This window comes from Camponotus vicinus, unplaced genomic scaffold, assembly GCF_025532165.1.
Source record: "Camponotus vicinus isolate PSW18456_S1 unplaced genomic scaffold, iyCamVici1.0 SCAF_1, whole genome shotgun sequence".
NCBI lineage: Eukaryota > Metazoa > Arthropoda > Insecta > Hymenoptera > Formicidae > Camponotus > Camponotus vicinus.
In genome coordinates this window covers 31,444,927-31,470,720 of record NW_028141945.1, presented here as the reverse complement: position 1 = coordinate 31,470,720, position 25,794 = coordinate 31,444,927, and the positions used below count along the sequence as shown (strand labels likewise).

General features: G+C 38.8%; 2 protein-coding genes across 9 annotated transcripts in view; one reads left to right on the top strand and one right to left on the bottom strand.

The window, feature by feature from the left end:
• The window catches only part of Spz5 (spatzle 5 Toll-1 receptor), a 124,457-nt gene that overhangs the window by 19,584 nt on the left and 79,079 nt on the right, over nt 1-25,794 (bottom strand). The gene's annotated exons all lie outside the window — the stretch shown is intronic.
• LOC145960396 (sodium-coupled monocarboxylate transporter 1) lies at nt 97-16,287 on the top strand. Of its 4 annotated transcripts, XM_083079836.1 has the most exons (15): nt 160-194; nt 552-671; nt 4,481-4,673; nt 5,035-5,194; nt 5,304-5,369; nt 5,468-5,519; nt 5,680-5,747; nt 7,721-7,875; nt 7,961-8,101; nt 8,216-8,440; nt 8,681-8,864; nt 8,959-9,045; nt 9,128-9,291; nt 9,446-9,604; nt 9,669-10,309. In XM_083079836.1, the coding sequence occupies exons 3-15, from the start codon at nt 4,486-4,488 to the stop codon at nt 9,814-9,816; spliced, it is 1,797 nt and encodes a 598-aa protein (XP_082935962.1). In that variant the 5' UTR covers nt 160-194; nt 552-671; nt 4,481-4,485; the 3' UTR covers nt 9,817-10,309. The 4 variants fall into 4 exon arrangements, with proteins under 4 accessions (XP_082935970.1, XP_082935979.1, XP_082935953.1 ...); XM_083079844.1 differs by lacking the exon at nt 552-671 and having other exon boundaries at nt 97-194; nt 9,451-9,604; nt 9,669-9,807; XM_083079827.1 differs by lacking the exon at nt 552-671 and having other exon boundaries at nt 98-194.

The following is a 25,794-nucleotide window of genomic DNA, read 5'->3' as shown; positions in this document are numbered from 1 at the left end:
CTTAAATCGCCGCGCGCTTTAACTGCGTTGGCTGATGATTTATCAATACGACCTCCTCCTTTTAACGAATGCACACGCACAATTTGCCTCACGATGTAATCGTCGTCAAGCCACGGCCACGCTCAGTCGATCGTCGTCATCTCTCGTGAACGTACCTGTTTCCGCACTCGCAGCTACCATTCGAATGATAGCCGGTAACATCGTACAATCACTATACATGTGTTACGTTCGTGAGGCGAATATATAATGAAAATCATATCTTACTGTCATTGAGAAACACTGGAATTTTTTGACACTTGACGTTATCGCGCACGTGTACATTTTCGCGCCATGTATCTCGCAGAAACTCAAACAACTGCAAGTTCTTAACAGGAATTTCTCGCGCGTCTCTCTCTCTCTCTCTCTCAGATGGAATATTCCATTGTCAAAATAGGAGAATAACTTCAATGTTTCAGTATTTTTTTTCTACAATTCTTTTCATAAATTTTTTCATAAACTTCTTTTTTAAGCTTTTAAACTGCTAAAAGATAGTCGAAATTGTTAAATTATAGCGATGAGTCATGGATAATTAAACAAAATAAAATTGATAAAGTTAAATGTTGAGTTCGAAGAAGAAAGAATAAGGATACGATATATAGGATAAGGCCACAATATATAGCAGACCATAAAAGGTATGTTAGAAATTGCTAAAAACTTTTCTAAACAATATGTTGGAAAGTATTGCTATATCGATGCGTTATTATTCCTGATATAATTCTATAATATATAGAAACTAGAACTAACTAGAATATAATTGAGACTCTCTCTCTCTCTCTCTCTCTCTCTCTCTCTCTCTCTCTCTCTTTCTCTCTGAAATGTAAAATATATAGTTTTAGGATAATCTTTTATTTAAAGTTAGTTACGTGTCAAATATTTATTAAGAAAAATATTTGATGCAATTTTGATAAATTATTAATTGTTTTTTAATTAGAAATTAGAAATTATTAATAATTTTTTAATTAGAAAGAATAGAGATTGAGAAGGAGGGAAAGGCAAATTAAAAAAACATTCTTTTCGAGATTCTTTGTAACTTATTGTGTAACACGTGTGACATTTGACGCTCAATGTATTTTTAATTATACTTCCTGTTTTTAATAACAGGAAATAATTAAACCGGTTGGATATGATTCGAAAAGTTTTTATTTTCGCCAGTTCTTTAGCACGTGATGCACAAATAATTATCCAGATTATAACAATGTTTATCGTAATTTGTAATTTGCGGAATGTATATATTGGCAAAAGTGAATGCACGCAGTCCTCTTTTTCAAAAACCTTGGGTAAAAATAGGTGTATTCGATGTTAGGAACTGCTCTTTAGACGCGTATCTGAGATAAAACCGTTTCCACTTTACGCCATCGTTATGTGATGAGGCAAAAGATTTTTTTATCTACTACTTTATCCACACGCAAGTTTAAAAAACACATCAATTTATGCTTACGTAAAGGGATACAAATTGCTTCGGGAAAAAAGTATCGTAATATGGAAGAATGAACAGCGTTTCGTCTCTTACCGATCGCTGATTAATTTGTCGCCTACATTGTATTATGTTCTAAATATTTTTGTGCATTAGCACATATCTCGAAATGTCTAGACAGACTTATATGACTAAGCGTACTAAATATACAGAAAGACTATTTATAATGACACAAGTATAAGTGTATCGTCCGTCGACTGTTTTGTCATGACAGTCGGTAACGTCCGTTATCTGCTGTTGATGCATTTAATTATTATTCCACGTATATAATTCTCTATAGATACATATTAGGTGCTTTCCATTTACATCAAAATTCAGATAAATCTCACTTCTGTCTTTCTTCAACATTCATGTTAAAAAAAGACAGAAGTGAGATTTATCTAAGTTTTGATGTAAATGGAAAGCACCTATTATAAAAAGAATTGAAGTCATTGATCGAAACGGAATTAAAAATTCCGGAGTCGCGATATTTCCGACGACGCTTAATAAATAAATTTTGCTTGCAATTTTCGTTCTCTCTCGCATACTTATTAACTATTCATCGAATTCCATCTTGATATTAATAGACACAAATCAGTCATATTTTGCATATTCAATAACACGTTAAACATAAGTCGTTTGAAGGACTATTTTAGCTTTGTCAACATATCGAAAATCCCGAATCAACACTCATAAAAAAATATCTCAAATAGTGTCAATTGAACATTTGTTGACAAATTGCAAGCTGATAAGTTTTGAAAGATATCTGATGTGCAATCGAATGTGTACCGAGTCGCTTTTCGAATATTAGTTAATTAGCGACGACGTGTAAATCCTGCTAATTGTAAGCGTTTCGGCAAGCGATCCCGATGCGGTCCCGTGATCGGCTTACGTACAGACTACTTTTCCCTTGTTAGCGCTCGCGACTCAGCAATTGACCCCGGCGATTGATCACAAAATAACAGAACTTTGAACTGCAGAATTCCATGTGACTCTATAGAAATAGCAAAAAATAATAAATATAAGACTCGAAATATAAAATTAAACAAAACAGTTATAATGGCAATACGAGTCGAGTGTCGATGTTATAACACATTTATTTATAATACAATCAAATAAATATTGATATTAAACGAATACAAAGAGAGGATAGCGAACGTTTCGACCCTATTTTTGGGTCATCTTCAGCGCGAAAGTATATAATAAAAGATAATATAATAAAAGAAATAACAAAATGTTTTATATCGGAGTCTGTTACGAAGGGTGCTGTCTAAAGCGATAATAAATGTCTCGGTATCTCATTATCTTGACGATGCCTACGTAAAAACAAGGGACAAAAAGTAAAATAAGTTAAATAAATAATATAACTAATATGAACAAAGAAAGAAAAAAGTACTAAGAATTAAACATGAAAATTACGAGATTGAAATTATTTTAATGTCAATTTATTAAAAATGATCTAAATAAATATAAACTGAACATATAGTCAAAGAAATAAAAATTAAAAAGATTAAAAAGATAAGAAGTTAAAACTACGGAAATAAAACTTACTTCCAGGCATCGAAGATAATGACGCGCCGAGGAGACGAATAGAGACAACTTAACATCTCCGAAGACAAAGATCGACTCGTCTTTAACGGATAAATGTGACTTATATATAAACGGTAAAGCGAGTCAAGTAATGTATAAATGTACACATACGCAAAGTCGCAAGAAACTGTGTTAAATTTTTGGCAAGTTGTTGACAATGTTTAAATAATAGCAATCTATAGAAATAGCATCGACCGTCAAAATCTTATCGTGCACGCCATAAGCGTGCCTAAGCACCACTAATGATTTTATCGCGATTTTCAAGAATTTAGCGACAGTATTTAAAATGCAATAAAGTATGAAAAAAAGCCAGTCTGATTAGAGACCTGTTTATCTCCTTCAGATTAAATTGTTATCTCTTTATAGCACTACTTCGTGGTTCGTTAGTGTGAGATGAGATTTCAAGGCATTGTGAACTGTGTAACTGAGTTCTCTGTCATGATTGTCATTCAACGTTAACGAGGTCAAATTACTAACATGTACGAAGAAGTCATAGGTCAGTGGTTTAAAACAAGAAAAACAATAATAAGCTAACAATAATGGGTCTTAAACAATCGCGATCGCGATATCCTTTGCGACCAATTGATAGTGTCCGCAATGACGCGAGACACATATAATAAATCCTTCCTGCATTTTTATTGTCACATTGTTAAACGTAATATTTGATCGTTGCATCATTGCCGGATGAACGAGAGTGCGATATGTGAGATAACAAAATGAAATATGCCTGGCGACATGCCAATCGATAGTCCTTGTCGAAGAGGACTAACGGATTAAAAATAACAGTCCGACTTTATTATAAGCCGAGATATGACTCACACAATTTATAATCTCTTCTAAAAGAGATCGCTGGTTAGAGACAGAATTCTTTTACCAGTATACATTGAAATTGAACAGAAATGGTGGATAATATATTGTGTTGCGGAAACCTCTGTTGTTACAAGCAGTCGCGGCCGACTGTTGATTAAATTTAACGCGTATTACAGATTGTGTATTAGTTATTGTATAATGCGACAATTGCGATCGTTACATTAATAATTAAAAATTGCGTGTAGCACAAAAGATAATTTATCTCGCTACAATATAACAATGCTTTTGTAATAAATAAAATTAATAATACTATCTATATATCATCACGAAGATTATTCACAAAATTAAAAAAAGTTGATGTATAAATATAATCTTGATTATATAAAATGGATGAAATGTTTAGATAAGTTAGTTATTTATTTATCATATTCATATATATATGGTAAAAGTTAATTAAAATTATTAGTTAAAATAAATTACAAATACTTATAACGGAATTGTATCTACAATTATGATATATATGTTTTATGACTTTAAGAATGTAGCACTTTTTGAACAGGTTAAATAGATTTAATTCTTTGATTTCAGCAAAAATGGTAGCTGCGTCGGAAAGAGGGTACTTTCATTGGATCGACTGGTTGGTGTTTGCACTTATGCTTTTCATATCTGCCGCAGCCGGCTTATGGCACTTTAAAAGGGCGCAAAAATCGAACACACAAGACTACCTGCTCGGAGGAAGAAGCTTAGGACTCTTTCCCGTGTCCGCTTCTCTCGTTGCCAGGTGAGCGTTTTAGTGTTTACTATTTTGCAAGATTTAAAATTATTAAAAAAAAAATATAGAAATCAAAAGAACGCGAATAACTTGAAACGTTCCGAAACGTTTAGATGGAAAAATTAAGAATTCATTAATGCCAGAAAGTGAGCTAGAGATGAGCTGAAGGTTCTATATTTTTATTAAAAGAAGAAAAAATTTTTGCAACATTCATATATGAAAATATTTTTTGCATCAATATATACATATAAGCGTTTGATGTTATTGTTAAAAATTGATATAATTTGTTGACATTATTTATCGGGTTAGAGAATCGGGTTTGATTAATTAGTCATGCAGGATATTTAATCGATTCCGATCGTAACTGTAGCTTCATATCAGGCGTGACGATCTTGGGTACTCCAGCAGAGATTTACAACTTTGGTACGCAATACTGGATCACGATCATCTCGATTTTCTTTTCCGGTATCGTAGTCGCCACCGTTTATCTCCCTGTCTTTACCACCCTGCAACTTAATTCCGTTTACGAGGTTCGTTCCGTTTAATCAATTTATTTACTCAATTTTTTTAAAAGCCTGATGCTGTCAATACACATTGGCTATTTTGTCAATCTTTATAATGAATACGCTTTTCTTTTAGTACTTGGAGATTCGATTCGACCGGAACGTGCGAATCCTCGTTTCTTTTATTTTCGTCTTTGATGCGGTAAGTCTGACATTTGATAAGATTAATAGCATCAAGGCCTCTTCGTAATGCTTTTATGATTGTTTTAAACAATCGAATAAAGATTCAATCGATTGCAGATTCTTTATCAATCGATCGTAATTTACGTCCCCGCACTGGCATTAAATCAAGGTATTTTTTATACATAATATTCATACGTTTTAAAAAATTAATTAAGATTAATTAAAAAGTTAATTTATTTTTATAATTATAATATTTTTAATATTTATAATATATAATAAATTATAATATATAATTATAATATTTTTAAAATTCATATAATTCATTTTAGTTAGCGGTATCAACATATACTTGATCGGATCCATTGTATGTCTGGTCTGTGTTTTTTACACCGTTTTGGTAAGTTACGTTTTATGTCGCTTGTAATTTTTTCGTCTTGATCAATTTCGATATCTCATAATTAACAATTCTTTCGCGTATCTGAAGAGAAAAAAAAGTCGATGGATCAAGATTGCGTGAAAAATCGTAGCATGTCACATCGAAGATTATACTTGAACGTTAATAAGAATGGTGTGTACGGAAGTGACGAAAGCGGTCGTGGTGCGGTGGGACGGAAGCTAAGCTAATTTTCCGGGGGGGAGGCCCGTTCACCGAATTCCCGCGGGATAGCTGGAGTTCCTCGGACACGGTCTACTGTAGGAAACAATTTTCAGTGGACAATGCCGCGGTGAAGAATCTCACGCGAGAGCCTTAGTACTGGAAATGTTTATGGACGGAAACTGAAAGCCCGACAATAGCGCGGGGAAACAATGGTTCGGAGAACGTCGAGCGGATGTTATCGTAGCAGCGGATCACAAAGCCGGCGCTGAAGTGATTAATCGCGGGATCGCGCGCCTGTAATTATCCGAGCAATTTGTTGAATCTCGTATTAATGAGAATTTATCGTGGTTGAGTGGCTCTTTACAAATTTGTTTATTATACGCCACGTGCACATGCGCAAGCGCGTGCGGACTGTTGTATAATTGCGAGCACTTGAAAAGCATTCGTCATTATTATATTCTCCAGAAATACACGATATAACGACAGGAAGTTTCTCGTTTTTCATCGAGAAATAAAGAAATTGCATAACCATGTGATTCACACATTTTTCAATTATAGTACTTGTCGTCGCAACACATGATTGATACAATGTAAGATAAAGCAAATATCTCGGGTGTTTGTGAAGTTGGCACGACAATCTACGAATTTAAAAAAAATATCAAGAGTTTTGATAGCACTTTTCATAGTTTTATTTCGGGTCGATATTTCAAAAATTAATAATTTTTAGTCAATTTTCAATGTCCTCGACACTTAGTGAAAATGTGACATGCGGATGATTTTCTGCAGTTCTAACGATAGTTCTCGACAGTTCTATAAAAGTTCTATCATTTAGATACATTTTTACCCAAAATTCCGACCGTTTATTATTTTTTAAACAATTTTTTATAATTACCTAACACACTCTCCCTCTAAAGTACTAAAATGTATTGAAATTTTTTATTTTTGATAACGGTTCTCGATAGTTCTGTTCAAATTCAGCGTATATATGCAATTTTAAATCGACATTTCAAAAATTAATAATTTTTAAACAATTTTTGAAATATCGATCTAAAATTGCATATATACGCTGAACTTGAACAGAACTATCGAGAAATGTTATCAAAAGTAATAATTTTCAACGCGTTTTAGTACTTTAGAGGGAGAGTGTGTTAGGTAATTATAAAAAATTATTTAAAAGATAGTAAACAGTCGGAACTCTGCGTAAAAATATTTCTAAAGACTAGAACTTTTATAGAACTATCGAAAATTATCGTTAGAATTGCGGAAAATCATCCTCATCCACATGACACATTTTCACTAAGTGTCGTGCGGGTCGAGGACATTAAAAATTGATTAAAAATTATTAATTGTTGGAACACTGATCTGAAATTGCATATATAGGCTTGAACAGAACTATCGGAAACTATCTAACGATCTAACTCTTGCTAAAAATAATGATATTCAACGCGTTTTAGTACTTTAGAGAGAAGGGTGTCACGTTAGATTCGCAAAGTTAGCACATTTTTTCGATTTTGATTTTTTAATATAAGGAATGCGGAACTCTTTTTAATTTTTATCAGGAACTGTAGAACTATGAGAAGTGCTATCAGAACTCTTAGTACTTTTTTGAAATTCGTAGATTGTGCAGCTTCACAGACGCATATCTCGGGAGATCCATCAATTTCGCAAATTTTAAATAAAATTTTAAATAAAAGCTTTGATTTTGAATTTGAGTTTCCCTTCCTCTATAAATAACATATTGTTTTACATTTACTACTATTCTGTGTTATTAGGGGGGTATTCGAGCCGTGGTTTGGACAGATGCGTTACAAGTCGGGGTGATGATAGCGGGAGCAATCACAGTCGCTGCTCTAGGTACCTATCAGCTGGGAGGAATGTCTGAAATTTGGAATAAAGCCGTCGATGCCGGGCGCATCCAATTTTTAAAGTAAGAATACAAATGTAAACACAACGCAACTAAATTATGTCACGAATGTTGCGTAAAATTTCTTTTACGATATTTTGTATTGTAGTTTCGATCCATCGCCCTATACGAGGCATACCTTTTGGACGGTGCTGATTGGTTCTTGGATATATTGCACTGCGTATATTTCCGTCAATCAAACTATGGTGCAACGATATAAATCATTAGAAAGTACAAGGAAATCGCAGTTGTGAGTTATGCCTTAAATAATGAAATGTGTAAAACAAATCTCTATATATATTGCTCGTCCTTTTGTCTCTGAATGTAGGCAATTTATGCGAATTTTTGCACATTATGATTGTAGATCCATCGCGATATTTACCATCAGCGTAATGATGTTTATTTCAATATGCTGTTGGTGCGGCTTAGTCCTTCTTGCTTGGTGGTCGCCACCAAAATGCGATCCAAGAGTTTCTGGCTTAATTACGGCCGACGATCAATTGCTGCCGGCTTATGTCATGGAGATTGCAGGTCACCTGCACGGAATACCTGGTCTCTTCATTTCCGGAGTTTTTGGCGCAGCGCTCAGGTATCGTTGATCCAATTAATATAATTAATGCAATGACAAGATATAATATTCGTTGATTTGTTCTCAATAGAATAGAAATTTATGTAGAATAAATCAGTAAATTCGAATAAATATAGAAATGATAGAAAAAAAAATTCGTCTTAAAAAAATCTTAATTTATAAAATTAGCAATTATTGATGTTAATAATTTAATTATTGACTCGTCGGGAAAAAATATTAGAATCATTTTTTTTGCCGCAGTTCGTTATCCGTAGGCTTCAACTCGACATCCGTTGTGATTCTAGAGGACTTCATTATGGGTTGTTTTAAAATGAAACTCAGCGATCGTTGTTCCACTATTTTCGTGAAAATCCTAGTCGTCTTTTTCGGTCTGCTGGCGTTCAGTTTCCTTTTTCTGATCGAGAAATTAGGGGGAGTTTTATCCGTGAGTGTGTCTAAATTTTAAGGTATTTTGATATCCTGCAATCTATTTTGAAACTTTAAAAAACCTCATCACGTAATTTTTAACTTCGACTTAGGTGACAAACAGTTTGGCCGCCATCGCTGCCGGGACTTCTTTTGGCGTTTTCACCTTAGGACTTTTATTTCCATGGGCAAATTCCAAGGTACGAAATGAGAGGTCTAATTAATTCTCGGATAGATTGCTAATTTTTTTTTTTTTGACAATTTTTATCGCATTTTGTGTAGGGTGCCTTTATTGGTGCCATTGCAGGGTTCGCGATAGCCGGATGGGCTAGTTTTGGAGCAAACGCGGCTATCGGTTCTGGCCTTATAGTGCCGAAGAAACTTCCAGTTCCGCCTTGCTCCGGAGATATTAACCATGACTTTGTAAATCAATTCGAACGATCAAGGTAAGTCGCTTTTATGTTCGAATATATTCATAATCTATTTTAATTTATTTGTTATTAAGAAAGATGTTAAAAAATTCGGTAATATTTTTTTTATCCTGATTAACACACACATTCTTGATTTCCATCGACTCGTCAATCCTCGCATATTGTTCAGCGAAGACAACGTATTTCCATTATATCGGTTGTCTTACCACTGGGTTGCCCCTCTTGGCACATTGGTAGTACTTGTGATAGGCGGATTAGTCACCTGGATAACAGGTGCGAGGAATCCCTCATCGATCGATAAGAATCTGCTCTCTCCGGTGATTCATAGGTATAATCGACTTGTTCGGCAATTTTTTGTTACAACCGAAAGAAATATCACTTTTAATTTACAGATGGTTACCTCGACCGAAATATCAAAATGAGGTAAATGAATTGTGCGTGTCAGTACCGACAGATCCGCAAATATCGACGAACAATTTACTGTCGGCAGTCATCCGCCAAAAAAACCCATATTTTCCCACAAAAAGAAGAGACGAATAAATCATCATGATCAACCGATAAATGTATATTAAAAATTAGGGCAATCGCGTGAGATTTTCAAATTTTCCTATAGTTTGGTAACGGCCGTTTTTATGCTTTATCAAAATACGCATTTATATGGAAATTAAGTAGGGAAATATGCATAAATATGCATTAATATGTAAGGATGTATAAAATAAATCTCCGATACTGTCAGAATTAAAATTTAATTCTGAATAATTGGAAATTAATATTATATAAATTAATATAATATTATATAAATATTATATAAATTTGATATAAATTAATTTTCTAATTAAATTTTTTACATTGAATTATGGATAGAAAAAATATATATCTGAAGGTATACATATTTTTTATATGTCAGTATATACGGATCGCAATAGATAATACAATTTATTATATATTATATGTATGTATATTTTTTAGTAAGAAAAATATTTTATAGAAAGAGAAAAAATAGAAACAATAAAATGTTCATCATTGGTAGTCATTCATTATTTTTATATCGATTTGTCGATAAGTTTCATTAAATATAATCCATGAGAGACAAGTAATAATTTTTTAGCAATTTACTGGCACACACAACGAATTATACATTGGAAATTATCCCTATTATAATACCCATCTCTGAAATGCTTAAAAGGAATAACTATACGAGAAAAGTGCATGGAGGAAGGGAGGTAAAGTCTCGTATTTGTTGTATTCAAGACACGAATTCGCTGAAAAGCCGCCGCTAAATGATGCATTTATTTAATATTCCGATGAATCGCGTCGTTCTCGCACGAAAGCCAGAAATTTTTCACACGAAGCCCACGGAGTGCGATCGTGACGGGCAGCACGTCCTAAAGAAAATTGCGATTCGCAAGTTGCGTACAGGCTTTATTAAGCGCGTTTCATGCGCCATTTGCATTCGTCTGGGCGGCTGATAGATTCGGAATTTCCATGTACGTTCTACGTGGCTTATATTATATATGTATATACATATATATATATATATATATATATATATATATATATATATATATATAAAATACACGCGTGCGCGTATACACATGTAACGCGGAAGAACCGAGCGGAGACGCGACGCGCTTAGACCCGCGCGCCCGCTTTGAAGCGCGGAAATGGGCGGCGGGGAAAAGGGTCGAAAGGGACCCGAGGGTTGGGAAAGCAAAAGGGGTAGAGTAGCTGAGGTGGCGGGCTCTACAGAGATGGATATAGACGGATAGATGCGGATAGAGAGAGGTCGCGAGGCTTGAATGGGGCTAGTTTGAGATAGTTAGCGGGCCTTCAGGGGCACAATCGGCCGCGATTGGCGGGCCTACAATCACACGTCGCATTATATGTCCATCAGCGCGGCGGATCTCTCGCAAATACGTTATAGCGCGAGCGAGCGGACGAGCGGACGAGCGCGCACATCACAAGCTCACCGCAAAAATGCCGCGCCGCGCTTCGCTCGGGCATTCGTTTCTAATTCCTCGCTAAAGTTTCAGTCTTGTCTATTTTATCTTTTAAATGCGAAATGCGCTCTATATCCCGATTATTAATGTCCATACACGAGACAGAGATAGCTGCGCAAATTGAATATTAAAAGATAGAAGAGAAATAATTTCCTTTATATTCGCGAGAATCACACATACGCGCTTGTGTTTTAGGATGAATATTCTACGGATTAATAACTTTCTTGGTCGTTCGTTTGTAAAATTTGTTTTACGCGGCCGTGACTGTTGTCGCGATACTTGCGATTCGGGGGAGAAAGTCGACTAATAAATTCTTAATACACGGCAATTCGGCCTTTTCGAGCGCGCCGATGACTCCCCGTTCGTCCGTCCGAGGAAAATGTTCCGCTCGAGAGGCAGACACGGGACACATTCATCCGGGGGCGAGTTGTCCCGTATGCAAATTCGTTTTATTGTCGCGGCACAGAGAGCGAGTCGAGCAGACGTGGACCCATGTAAACGGTCATCTTCGCTACCCACCTTAATTTCATTCATGCCCCGCTGCCCTCCGGCCTTCCTTCCCTCCCTCCCCCCTCTCTCTCTCTCTCCCTCTCTCTCTCTCTCTACCCCACTTTAATTACTGCCAATTGCCCTTGCCGCACGCGAATTATGTCATTTCCACATGAGCAGCACTTTAGTGAAATTTTCGCTAGGTAGTCAGAAATGAGACGACTGTGCAGTCTCGTTCTCCTCCCCCAATCCCCGCGCGTCCCGGTGTAGCGTAATAAGGGAATAATTAATTAATTGCACTCCCCCGCGTTTCGTTTTTGCGCTTCGACCCTCGACGGAATAAAATTTACGTACGTCCCGCGTATTAATTAAGTGTCGTATCTTTTTCCTTCTTTTTCACGGGAGAGCGTAGCAACGATTGTTTAGAAATAATCTGAGAAGAGCGGATATAAAAAAAATCGCATTACGCCATCTGCGACGAATATTGCGCAGAATTGTAAAATATTTTTATAAAATATTTTTATTCGGCTGAAAACCCACCGACAAAATATCCCTATGCAAAGCCGTTTGTCCTTCTGATTCAATTATCCCTTGTTACAGTCGTATCTGCAGAAGCATCCCTCTCTTCTACCCGAGTTATTAGGCGGCGGGAGCAAGAGTGAATTCCCAGCGAGCGGTCAGCGGCGACATTCCGGCGTTGCTGGCAGCTCGAATGAAAATTTCACAGTCTCCCGATTCCCTCCAATTCGAAGGATCCCGGAGATCCTTCGGTCGCGTACATCGATGCGACCTCCATCCTTCTCTCTCTTTCTCTCTCTCTCTCTCTCTCGTTATGTGGATCGCCGCGCACATCGATGCGATAAAAGGGGGCGGAAAAATAAAGCCCCGCATCGGGAGAGACTAGAACGGTTCCGAAAGTGAATCACGGATTAATCTCGCGGAAAATCAGGTCAATGCGATCACTTTGTGCACTTGTTACCCGAATTAGATCAGTCGCCGAAAGAAAGCTAAAAAGGAACGAACGTGGGTTCGTTCGGGCACCTTACTCGATGGCATCGGCAATTTTGAAAAATCGTCACGCATCGTTGCTGCATAATTGACTCGCTTATTTCATTGTTTCGCGTCTCTATTAGTTTAATGTATTACACATACATTTTTGTTTCTACATTACATCCGCTAGTTATGCTTAGCTGCGAAAAAGATTCTTTAATGACAACGTGTGTGTTCGTTGGTTTTTTTTTCAACGTCCCGACGACATGTTTCGCTTAATTGCGCAGGTAGTTGTAGCACATCGTGTAACACATTAGCGGATACGAAGGCACCGCGTTATCACACCTGGACGATTTTTCTTCATTAGCGGCATTATTTCCACGCGAGTGTGTCGTCGCTCCGACCGCGCGAGTCACGTGAAACTGATTTGTAGCTAGAGCCAGGTTTATAGAAAAAACACAACAGGAGAGTTTTCCGCTGTGGCGAAAGAATGTGAGGTAACCGAGGCAGCCTTGGCAGCCTCCGATAACGCCGAGTTATTAGCTGTTGAACAAAAATTGCCTTGCAATTGTCAGCGAAAATGACTAAAAATACAAAATTAAATTACATGACTTACAACTTAAAATTTTTATATGGATATAATTTAATTATTTTTTTTAGATGAAGCGTTCCTTAAATTCTCTTATAAAAAAAAGAATAAAGCTCGCACGAGGCGACCATTTATCATTTTCTCCGCATACATTATATTATCAGAACTTGTCCGATTGTGTCGCACTGTAAAGCGCAATCATCTTATACAGGGTGTCTCGTCTTAATCTTGTTGGCGTAAATATTTTCGAAACTAACGGTTATTGGAAAAGATCTGTGTAAAGCGATTGTCGACGATCGAGTTAGTACGGAATATTTGCGCGCGTGTCGTTTAAGGGCGGCAGCGCGATAAAGGATTTCCGAAGGTAGTTTAATTTGCATCAGGCCGGCCGGTTGTATTAAAGCGACTCGGATAAGAAAGGATTTCGAGGGATGCCATTAATTCTCGCGGAGAATCCGCCTCTCGCTCTTCTTTCCCGACGCGACGGCAGTTTAGTCGTCACTTAGCTAGTTACTCGCTTACTTAGTCCACTTATTTTAATCGGGCGCTCGTCCGCGCGCCGCCTCAACCCGATTCTCCGCTTGTTTTTACGCCTTATCCCTTAAGGCTAATTCATTAATTAATTCCGTTAGTACCTTACCCTGCTACCCTTCGCTTCTACCCCTCCCGCCCTCCCTCCTCCTCTGTGTTCCATTCTGTGTCCCTCCCGTTTCTCCCCCTCCCCGTTGATGCAACTCCAACGAACCTCTTGAAGCACGGGTGGGTGCTCACTAATTAAAGTAATTACTAAATAAATTGCAATTACACTAATGGATCGAGCACGACGACGGATACACTCGTCAGGAACTGTCGCCGAACTTTTCCCCGGTTATGTTGCCGATTACGAGATACCTGCCGATGTCGGTATTCCGTTTAGATGTGGTCGTCGTCGTCATCGTCGTCATAGTCGCGTCGTGACCCTTCCCGGCCAAGTATATTACAAATTATAGTCTCGTCGGCGTCTTTGTTAACACTCGCCGCGAATTGTCCGTGAAATTATTATGGACCGTTGTCGTTTATCGTCATCTTGCATATTAATTGGATTATTTCACAGATTTAAGATTTTTTTTTTTTCAATCCGCTGACGTATCACATCGGATTGCAAAATACGTTGCCATTATTATGATACAGAACGTGATACAATGTGAAATAATAAAGGTAATATAAAATATTTGGAAATCTCACTGCGAGTTTGATATCGCACTCGGGACATGAACGCGGGCCGGTAAACATAGATAGTGCGTCAGCGTGTTAATGGAGCTATCAGTCAACATACACGTTTGAGTGACGTCTCAATCAAACGCGTATTCTGATTCGCGTTATACCGACCATTTCCGATTTCTCGCGACTCGCATCGTTTCTCGAGGTTGAGGCGAATCGAGACTCACCTTCAACGACTTTCTACCTGTTAAATGCATATTATTACGCAAGTACTCAAAGGTAGAATTTGAGAGGTAAACCTTTGAACATTTGAGCTCAACCTTTAGAACAGGAATACATTTAAAACGAATCTCTCCCGTTTTCGGGTGGACCTAAAAAAAATTATCCGCATCGATTTCTAATCAACCTCCTTCTCTCGTTAACGCAGAAGTACAGTTGCACGCACGCGTTCGCTCGGAAGGATGTTACGTCGATCGAACTCGACGATCGCAATTATCCAGTACGTAACGATTCCCGGAGGGCCGCCGCTAATTAATATAACCGGCGACAATTCGTTCGCGATTGACAGGAAAATGCGTCGAGCGCGCGGCATCGCGACGGTCCGCGTGCTCGTGATGTGGGGAGGGGAGGGAGGACTCGAGGAGGGTGGTTGCGCGGAGGGGCGAACTGGAGGCTCGCAATTTGTCAGGTGACAGCCGAGAGACTGGAATAAATGGACAATTACACAAATACAATGTTTGACGTCATTTCAATGACGCGAGAGACACCTGTGATTGATTGTTAATTGCCTCGGTTTGTTACCCTGACCAACGACGGGATTGGTGGGGACGCGTGCGGGAGTGGTCCGGAGAGCACGATGGATACGAATAATTTAATTGAATCGATCGACGCGCGCGGGGGTGTTTTCGTCGCTCCCACACGTCACTTCCCTCTGTTCTTCCTTTTTATTCAAATCCCGCTCATTTGTCTCGCCGGTGCTTTCAGGTCTGTTTGCGACATTATCTCTGTTCGCGACGAGGAGGGAGGGGAGGGTGAATGTTTATTCCTTTCTCGTTTATTATAGTGTCAAGCCAAATCACTTCTTTTTTTTTTCGAATAAATAAAGATATTTTTGTCGTAGAGTGTAAGACGAAGTAAAAAATCCTGTCCCTTTTTCCTTGGGATCTTTTTCAACGAAGGGTACAAATTTCTAAGCGCGAGTGTTTAATTTTAATTTTGCGCTTGTGTTTCTTTAATATTAAGGGCTACATAAGACGGACTATCTCAACGGACCCAGAGGCTTGTTTCGCAGTCTCGTATTGTTAAGATACTATTAGTTATAGTGAGAGAGCATACCATGGAGTGTATCCATTGTGCAGCTTAGATAAACAGGAAGGAAGGAAGGAAGGGTTACGGCTGTCCTCGCGTTTGTCTTCGAGCGCGCGGAATCTTTGCGCCAAATCCCCGAAGAGGATCCAATTAACTCTCTAAGAATTCGATTCCTCGCCCACGCTAATTCCAAGATAGTGCGCCGGCACTATCAGATTAGAAAAGACAATATTTGCCGCGGCGCTTGTAACTCTAATCGCGTATCGCCCTGCAGATGCTCCTTCAATTAATAGCGGCTACTGTTTGCTTCCTTCCAGAACCTTCGCTCGCACCTGCTGATTAAACAAACCAGCGGCTGTAACGGCACAAGATATATCTAGTTTAGTCAAGAAAATTAAACAATTGCGAATATATACTTTTCAAAAAGCTACAACAATTTAATATTATGTAAAAACGATAGATAGGTAGTTTCCTTTTTTTTCATTCTCAAAAAAAAAAAATAATCATAATTTCGTTAGAGTACTTATAATGCCAGAATAACGTTGCTTCATACGACGTCATCTCGACCTGTCCCATTGTACTATTCAAATACAGAATAATTTTGTAAAGCTAATATACCTTGTTCTTCCATTATAAAAATTGGAATAAAACGGAATATAACGGGTAATACCAATACAATTATAGAAAAATATATATTAATTAAATGTGAGTAAAAAAATTGTACACTATTCAAATCGCAATAGATTGTACTTATTTTTTTTTCTTTTACATATCCGGAACGAGATAATCGAATCGATTCACATTAAACGTCGCGACATCAAACGTTTCTGCCCTATTTATTTGTTTCTCGCCGAATATTTGCGACTTGATTATCGACTGTTGACTTTTCTCGGGCATTCGTGTGATGACGCGTCGTGCCTTGCCACAATTTACAGTCCAATAATTATCCGTTTTCTGTTTGCATTGTTCTCAACGTTCTCCAACCCACAATTTAAGGAAATTTCCATAATAAGCTACGGTTAAGAGTAATGTTAGCCGAGGCATAAATCCCTCGCGCCCCCTTTTCTCCACCTTCCCATTCTTCATCCACCCACAAAGGAATCTTCCTCCTCCCTCTTCCGCGGGCAAAGATACGCCTCGCGATAAGAACTGCTTTTTATTTCCATACAATTATATCGATGTAGCCCGCTTGATCCACGCGGCATGTTTATGTATCGCGTTTAGGAATCATTTTGATTTATCGAAAATCTCTATATTCTTTCATATGTATTTTATTTTTCCATGCGTCAAGATTATTTTTTTTTTTCATAAAAAAACTGCACTTTTAGTTAAATATTCAAATAAATATCGCATTTGAAAGTTCGTAGTTCATGTTGAAATACAATTTTACATAGCGTGACAGGTTTGCGGAAAATCAAAGTTGTAATTGGATGATGAATATGAATGCTTGATGCGAATTAGAAACGATCTCGAAACTGCATCTCGATCGCGATCGTCGTAAACTACTAGCAACGGCCGGTGATATTTCACAGTAACGGTATTTAGCAGAACCGTCGCGACTGTCATCCGCGATGAAACGGCGGAGGCAGGGAAGGCATTAAGCGTAATGAATTACCAAGCGAGCAGAGTAATGTGTCTTAATTACGGCCCGCGGCACAATAATTATGTAATTAGGCATTGTTTGCCGACCAGCCCCTAATCACAATCCCGATGTCGCAGCCTCGTCACGGCTCGAGGTGCAGCGACGTGTTATCGACCGCCAACGTTGTCTCCGCCGTTGTTCGCTCGTATGCAGATTCCGTTTCGTCTGAAATGGTTAAATTGGAGTTTCTTGGGGCTTCTATATGAGAGAGAAAGAGAAGGCGAAACTCTCAAACCAAGTATGAAAATGATGTGTCATTTTACTTGTATGTTGGACGATATTTTCGGTGGATCAATGATCGCGACATTAATACGTTAATATTTAATATTTAATATTTTAGTCATCGATATAATAATTCATATTATATACATATATACACGCAGGGTGTTTCTTAATAAGTGCGAAGGTTTTTCATATAAACATTAAAAAGTTTCAATAAAAAATTGAATAGGGGTTGCTAATTTCATTCCCTTATAACAATACGGGAGGCTGAAAAAAATATTAATAAATAACCTCTTTAGTAGTAGAAAATATCTACCCAATTTCATTTTTTTAACTTGTTTCAAATTTGAGAAAAAATAAAAATCTAATTTTTACCCTCATTTTTGGAGGAGTATAACTCCTCAGGCAGGGATGTAGGAGTACATATTTATATGAAAAACCCCCCTTAATTTTCGACAAAGAATCATCTCCTAAACTTTTTCGTCCTTATTAAGAAACACCCTGTATATATTAATTTAATTACTTAAGATTTTTGTTAGATTACGCGAAAACACGTCCGTCTGTCTAAAAAGCAATTCCTGCGAGTAGCTAGTACAGCTCGCGAATATCGAGAAAGCTTTAAATCGGTCGATATAAACAGGCATGATTATTCGGGAGCTCAGGATCAAACGCACGACTACGGAAACAGCGGTGGCCGACTGACGGAATAACTAATTTATCAATTCTTCGCTTCGGTTGGCTCCGATACCTGTGGCTATATTTGCGAACGCGTGTAAACAGGAGACTCCAAACTCCCGGAACGCGGTAGTTGTGTGCGTCCTTGCGCTTGGGAAGTCTCTTCCTTTTCTCCTTTGAAGGCTTCTCCAGCCATCTAAAGCCGCGCGCAACCGTATTTATCATCTATTAGAATACGAAGTAATCCTAACTGCGTTGAGCGCAAAATCCTCTCTTCGTTCGCAGACGACATAAATGAAGAATAAAGGTAAAATCGATAATTTTCAGTTACTCCCTATATCGCTTGTGAGCGATGATAAATAGTTTTTGCAATGTTTCTCGTCCTACAATAGTCGCTATGGACAAGCCGCGAATACCGCAGTCACGTGAGTTTAGTTTCGTGAATAATGGCCCAATTAGGAAGTAATAACACGTCTCTTGCCGTTGTACGACTCCGAGTTGGAGTTGCGAGAGTCTCGAATTGTATACAGTCTCTCATTATGATGCCTCGCGGAAACAACGGAAAGAGATCGCGCTCCCTTCGGTCAACGATAATTAGTTATTTCTAATTATCCGCGGACAATACCTTACAAAGAATTGCACTCGACAGACACCCCGTGTCATCTTTGCCGTGGATATTTTTAAACGCACTTGACTGAGCGATGTGTTGAACGGAAATCGTAAATCGATTTAATGGTAAACTGATCCCAACCGTTGAAGATTTATACTGTCTGGCTTTCAAACGCGCGTAAAAAATGAACTCAAATACAGGTTTAATTAGTGTCGAATAAAATTGCCGGACTGGCGTGATTGACTGAAAAGGCTCGTCGAAAAAGACATTCGGATATTTCATTATGTCAGTACCGAACCGACGTCAATTATGCAAATTATGAGCACACACACATATATATGTGTATATATATATATATATATATATATATATATATATATATATATATATATATATATATATATGTATGTATGTATGTACATAAATATATATATAAATATATATATATATATATATATATATATATATATATATATATATATATATATGTATATATGTACGCTTTCACAGAGGATCGGCCCGACCAAGAGCGAAAAATTCATTTATGAGCTTTTTGCGCGATGAAATATTTTTTTAGTTAATCGTGTTAGCCTGTCGTTGCGGTCCGCCGTGACCCCGCGTGACCCTTCCTCCTGCCCACCACTTGCCCTCCAGCGAATTCTCATAAATCTATCCATAACTTTCCAATATCATTTCGATTTTAGCGGTTACATTTGTTAAACCTTATCTGATTCACGCGAGAAACTACCATAATTACCGAAATTAATAATGAATAAACGACATGGATTAGTAAATATTTGGTGAAAAAATATAATCAATTTCTTTTTTCGTTACGCACTTTCCTTTCATCCTTTTTCTTCTTTTACTTGGTGCGTTCGCGGTCTTTCCTTCCTCCACGTATCTTTCTTTCTTCTCTTCCTCTCCTCCCCATTTCGCCCTTTCTTCTTCTTCTCTCATTATCTCTCTTTCTCTCTCGCAACTTGATCGAATCCGCGCGGGCGTGCTTCGAGGTTAATTGCAAATATAATTAGCAGCTCGAGTCATAAGCGCGGCCGTTTGTATTTGAATGACTACCTCGGTCGTTCTCACGACCCCGATTGTCTATGAAGTGGATCTCGCTGCACGCTGCACGCGGCAAAAGTAGCGAAACCCATTGCTAATTATCCATGATACGGCATTTAATTAAAGCCAATGGCCAATAGCGGCGGTATCTAACTTTATATATAAGGCGGCGGTGCCTCCGTACAATAGTTTAATTGGATTACAGACATGTTTAATATCCTAAAATGTACATTTCAAGTGTATGTATATATATATATATATATATACTCGAATATATGTGTGAAATGTATCGGGAGAAATAAGCTGATTTAATCAAATAAAATGCTTCAAAATGTTTCCAATACATAAATATTACTGTCGCTTTCTATATAAACGCAAACTACCGTCTCGTACAAAGAAGAGGACTTCTTAGGAAGGAGCACGGCAGCGAACCAATTCGATGTTATAACGATGCATAAAGGCCGAGTCGCGCAGAGTTTTTCGGAATGCTACAAATTGCGAACACGAAGCGAGCGCGAGAGAAGACAGTCCAATATTTCCCGATGGGAATCGACAGGTGTCCCTGAGGGGGTGGGCTCCCCCTAAGTACCGCTTACTTGGGGAATTATGTCTGTCACGTCTGTCCGTTTGCCCGATTCATTTCACATCATCCGTCCGCATTCACCTTTCGCGCTCGCACGCTGCTTTTCTTCCGATTCAAGTTGGCTTACAGCATTCGTGCGTACCGAAACGCAAATGCTGTCTCAATGCTGGCGCTCTCTCCCTTCGAGTGTGCGACAAGGTTCCTTACAATGCGTCCGGATGGAGGTGGATGTTTCTCGGGGCCGATGCGAGCTCCCTGACGACTCTTTGATAAGATGAGAGGCAACCGCAACCGTTGACGTTCAATGAATTAGGTGGAAATCATACTTTTGAAGCACGATCGAGCTTTTCATCTCGAGTACAAGGTATATTCGTAATGAATGGAACGTGCCAAGTGTCGATTGAAATTTTTTAAGAAAGAATAGCGCTTGCGAATATATAGAATATCGATGTTTTTGCAATTATCCCAAGAGACCGACACCCGTACGTCTAAGGGAGAAATTTTTACTTCCGGAGTTTACATCCTTTTTTGTATACGCGATAAAGGCGATGGCACACGTACGCGCGCATCGCGCGTGTATCGAACGAAAAGAGGGGTTCGAGAGAGGAGGAGAAGGGAATTGATTTTAGCGCCGGGCTTTGTGAAATGAAACCCGGCCGAGCCATCGCCATTAACAACGATAAAAATAATCCAATCCGACGTTTGTTTGATCTATCAGCGCCTATATTTCGCGCACGCTCTCTATTCTGGCTGATTACGATCTTTCTCGATTTAGGCGGCGAGCCGAACCGCGCGCTCCGCGCGAGATCGAATTTATCGAATCGTGCTCGTCGAACTATACTCACGATAGTAATTTCAATTACTAACCACTTTCCGTCAGTGCGTAGGATTTTCTTTGTCGTCGGTCCCGCCATGATTTGGATTAAGCCGGCTCCATACCGTGTGTACGCCAATGTTGGCGAACATGCATCGGCTACCAGTGTCAAACATGTCAACGTGACTGCACAAACGATATCCCGTATGATATGACTCGATATTGTTCCAAATGAATATAATTCGATACGTGGGGTATTAATATAAGAAAAAAGAATATTTCGCGGGAAAAAAAATTTCGTTTCCGACGCGACAAAATTTTACACGCGTTTGTAGTAATTTTATTTAATTATGTTTTATAACTAAATGCGTTTTTCGCGCGCGCGTTGATCCTTTGTGTATCGTTAATATCAAGATTTATGTAACGTACGTGTATTATATAATCGCAATTTTGTTGAATAATTATCTTTTCTCCTTTATTACATTTTTTTTTAATAATATCCCCATCGACAGGTAAAATGTAAAAAGCGAATGGCGACTGCAATTTCGAATCATCGAGATAATCGCAAAGTGCGTTTTTCCAATTTTATAGCGATATTATGTAAAGCGGAGAACAGGCGAATGCAGAGAATCAGGCGGCGCGGTATTGAATTTTGTGCGTTAATTTATTTGAAAAAGTTAATGATGGCAGTCGGCCGATCATAAAAAATATTCGCCCGAAAAATGGTCGGAATATGCAAAATTAAATGAAATGAGGAAGCAGGTAACGCGCAGAGACCCCAAGCGTTGCGCAAACGCTATTTAATTTCGCTTCTGTTTGATGTTACGTTTTCGAAATAAATAATTAAGACGGGTCGCCCGAATTACGAGTGTAATTTTCAATCGTGATTAATGATTCGCGCAAAATTCTACTCAAGTAGATACGGATACACTTTTTTTTTAATGTTTAAGCTATGTCAATAATGGAAAAGACTTGTATGCAACACATAATCGTGATTACACTCTCGTTATTGTAAAAAAAATGGAAATTGCAGATGATCGAAGAGATTTATTGTTCGAAACAGCAAGAGATTGTTAGTATCTTGACTGCAAGTCATACGATAAACGAAAGATCGACGAGGAAAAGACAGGCAATTATCATAATTATAATAATTAAACGCACTCTTAATTTCCTTGTATGTTAATTACTTTATGCCAATCCATCCATAATTCTCGGGTATGAATTATTAATCAGCACTATGCGCCACGCGGCGATTACTTATTAAAAGTAAGCTCGCGGGGCGGCAAAATTCAACGAATAATTGTTCGTCGACGAATTATCGCGAGAAAAAAAAACACAAGCTATATGAAATTGATAAATCGGTCAATCCAAAATCTAATACAGCTGTATGATTTGTATAAGATTGACTTTCCTGAAACAATCGACTACATTTTCCGTTATTTTTAAAAGTCGCCGAAAATGCTGACGCGAATCCTTTTTTACTTTCAAAATGACAGCTTTGTAAAGAGAAAATTTTCCGTCATCTGGTCGTTTACAGGTTTTCTGAAATATTCAAGTATCTATCTGACGAATTCTATCTTTGAACCGAACCCCGCGCACTTTCTCAGACTTGTTTATAGCGATGGTGACCGGTGTCATACGTTTCGTTTTGCGGATAGTCTGCCTCCTAGGGATAGAACAAATAACTTTGCTCGATGGCTCGAGTTTTTTCGCGAAAGTAAAGGCGGGTAGAGACGTCGACACGGCGGAAGAAGGCGGCGGGAAAGAGTCGGGGGACGAATTCATTCGTAATTCATGGAGATCGGCCGACGGCCCCGTCAAAACTTCGAATATTCGTCCATCAAACGCGTTTTTCCCGTCAACTTTCGCGGTGTCTACTAACGCTCTCTCTCTCCCCCGTCGGTCCAGCTGACGGCTCTTCCCGGAGAAAATGATAACCTCGTTTCCGACCACTTTGCGTCGCGCCACGTACGAGTTTCACGAACTTCCTCCCTCCCTCCCTCCGTCGTGTACCTGACATAATCGCGTTACCTCCCTCGTTCTCGTTTTCCCTCGGTCGCGCCGTTCTTGCTTCTTTTTCGGCGACGTCGTAGTGTCGGTACAACGTCAAAACGTCCTACGTGACCACTGATACGGGAGGGCGATGCCGTTCCGTTCGAGATGCGTTCCTCGTCACGTCGATGAACGGAAATGCCGAAATTCGCGAAAACGCAGGCGAGCCACGCGGGCGAGACGCGAGATAATTTTACGCGTCACACGCGCACTCTTCTTATATTTTAATTATCGTAACGAGCAACAAATTCTCATCGAGCAAAAGCTTATAAATAATCGAGCAAATGTTTATAAATAAATGCACCTTGATAATAATTAACAAACGGTCTCGCACACATATCACGTGAATATATATCGCGTTTTTTTGTAGCTTGTACGTGACACGGAGCAAAAGCGATAAAATAAAAAACCGTTTATACACGAGTCCCTCTTGCGCTGTGACTTCCCCCTCTTCCTATATCCTTCCGTTCCTGTTTCCTCCCTCGTTCTGTTCGCTATATATATATATGTATACTCGAAATTTTTCTCTCGCAATATCAAAAATTTATTAGAAAACTTGATATATTTTTTTATACGTATGTACATGTTATAAAAGACTTCATACATCCTATTATCTCGCATCTTTAAAGAAATAAACTTATCGATTTCTGTATCATGCGATTAATCGACTAATCATTTTTCCTTTCGCTACACAACTTTGTTGCGCGTTAACGTATCTCGCGATTACCTTCTTTCCTTTTCAAAGAAATTGAGAAACACATGATGGAAGCCCGTCGCCGTCGGACGAAACAAGTGTCAGTGAAGCGACTGTGGGTGGGTGGATTATCCGCATAAAAATCCGGGAGAGCGAGAAGCGATGGAATAATGGAAGGGAAAGGGGAAGGATGAGGGTGAGGAGGAGGAGGAGGAGGAGGAGGTGAAAATTATACGCGATGTGCCGGAAACGACAGAAAATATAAACCAGGTGAAATTCGCAGACTCGAAATATACCGATTCGGCGTCGGAGTACAAATACGCGCGAGAGACTGCGTTCCGCCTCTATCTCTCCCCCTCTTTTATCCCGCGCGGCCCTCTTTCTTCCTGTCAGTCGCACCGGCGCGGCGCGATGCGGCGTCGTTTTTACTGCGGCCTGAGCGCCGCGGCGTTAAATGTTCCATGCCGCCGAATATTCGCTCGCACGCTTCCCCGGGATATCCCTTTATTCCGTCGAATAAAGGCATAAACTCACGATTAGGCGAGGGTAACGGCGACGCCGCGCGTCTCTACGTCGTGGAAAAGCGCCCGTTAAAAACAACTGTATTGCTCGTGCTTTCGCCTGTTGTAAGTTCACTACGTATCATCGAATGCATTGAGAATTTTAAAAGAGAGAGAGAAAGAGAGATAGCTGCTCTGTACGAGCGGACATAAAATTTCCATGCTTCTAAGTATCGCGGATGAGCGAAGTCATGTTCAGACTGATTGCGCGCTTGAATAAGTCAGGTATCATTAAATCTCGCATAGACTATTGTTTGATCAATGAGATTGTCCCTTTTGAAAGACGGCGCCGCAGATCGATTCGATATCAATTTTCGGACGACTTTTGTAGAGCGTTCGCGGAAGAAGAGTTCCGCGAATATCCGGTCTGCGACAATCGGGTCTCAGTCGAGAGATCGATACATCGATTCTGCGGTGATAGATACTGCCGTGACTCGAATCGCGACGGTGGCTCGTGAATAATTTGGCGAAAGACAAAAGTGACATCGCGATCGATTCCGCCGTGTCAACAAGGATCTTGGCAATGGAAGGCAAACAGTCAAATATTTGACGCTGCCTGTCGAAATTCAGAAATATTCGACAAAAATAGCGCCGCCGGCCAATAGAATGGTTAATTCGTATCCTCTCGTGAATCTTCTCTCTGACCTCTTCCAGCTCTTCTCTCATATTTGCGCTTCTCCTGCATCCTTATTCACCCGGAACCAATTATCGCTCGGCTTTTATCCGAGATAGCCATTATATGCCTCGCTAGTTAATCTTATTTTGGCCTAAAACAAATGTATCTAATGTCGCGGAAAAAATCCTACAGATGGTCAACATTAATCGGTCAATTAATCTCGCAAGAAGGGGAAACGAACGTTCATGTTGGCCGACATTGCGTTTATGTGGCACGCTATAATTCATATATAAAAAATTTACATTATTAATATAATTTATATTTTTATTAGTAGAGATTATTTTATCTCTCTTTTTTTGTATTTAAGAAAATAAAGATACAAATGCGGTCTCTTCGTATAGTTCGTAAACGC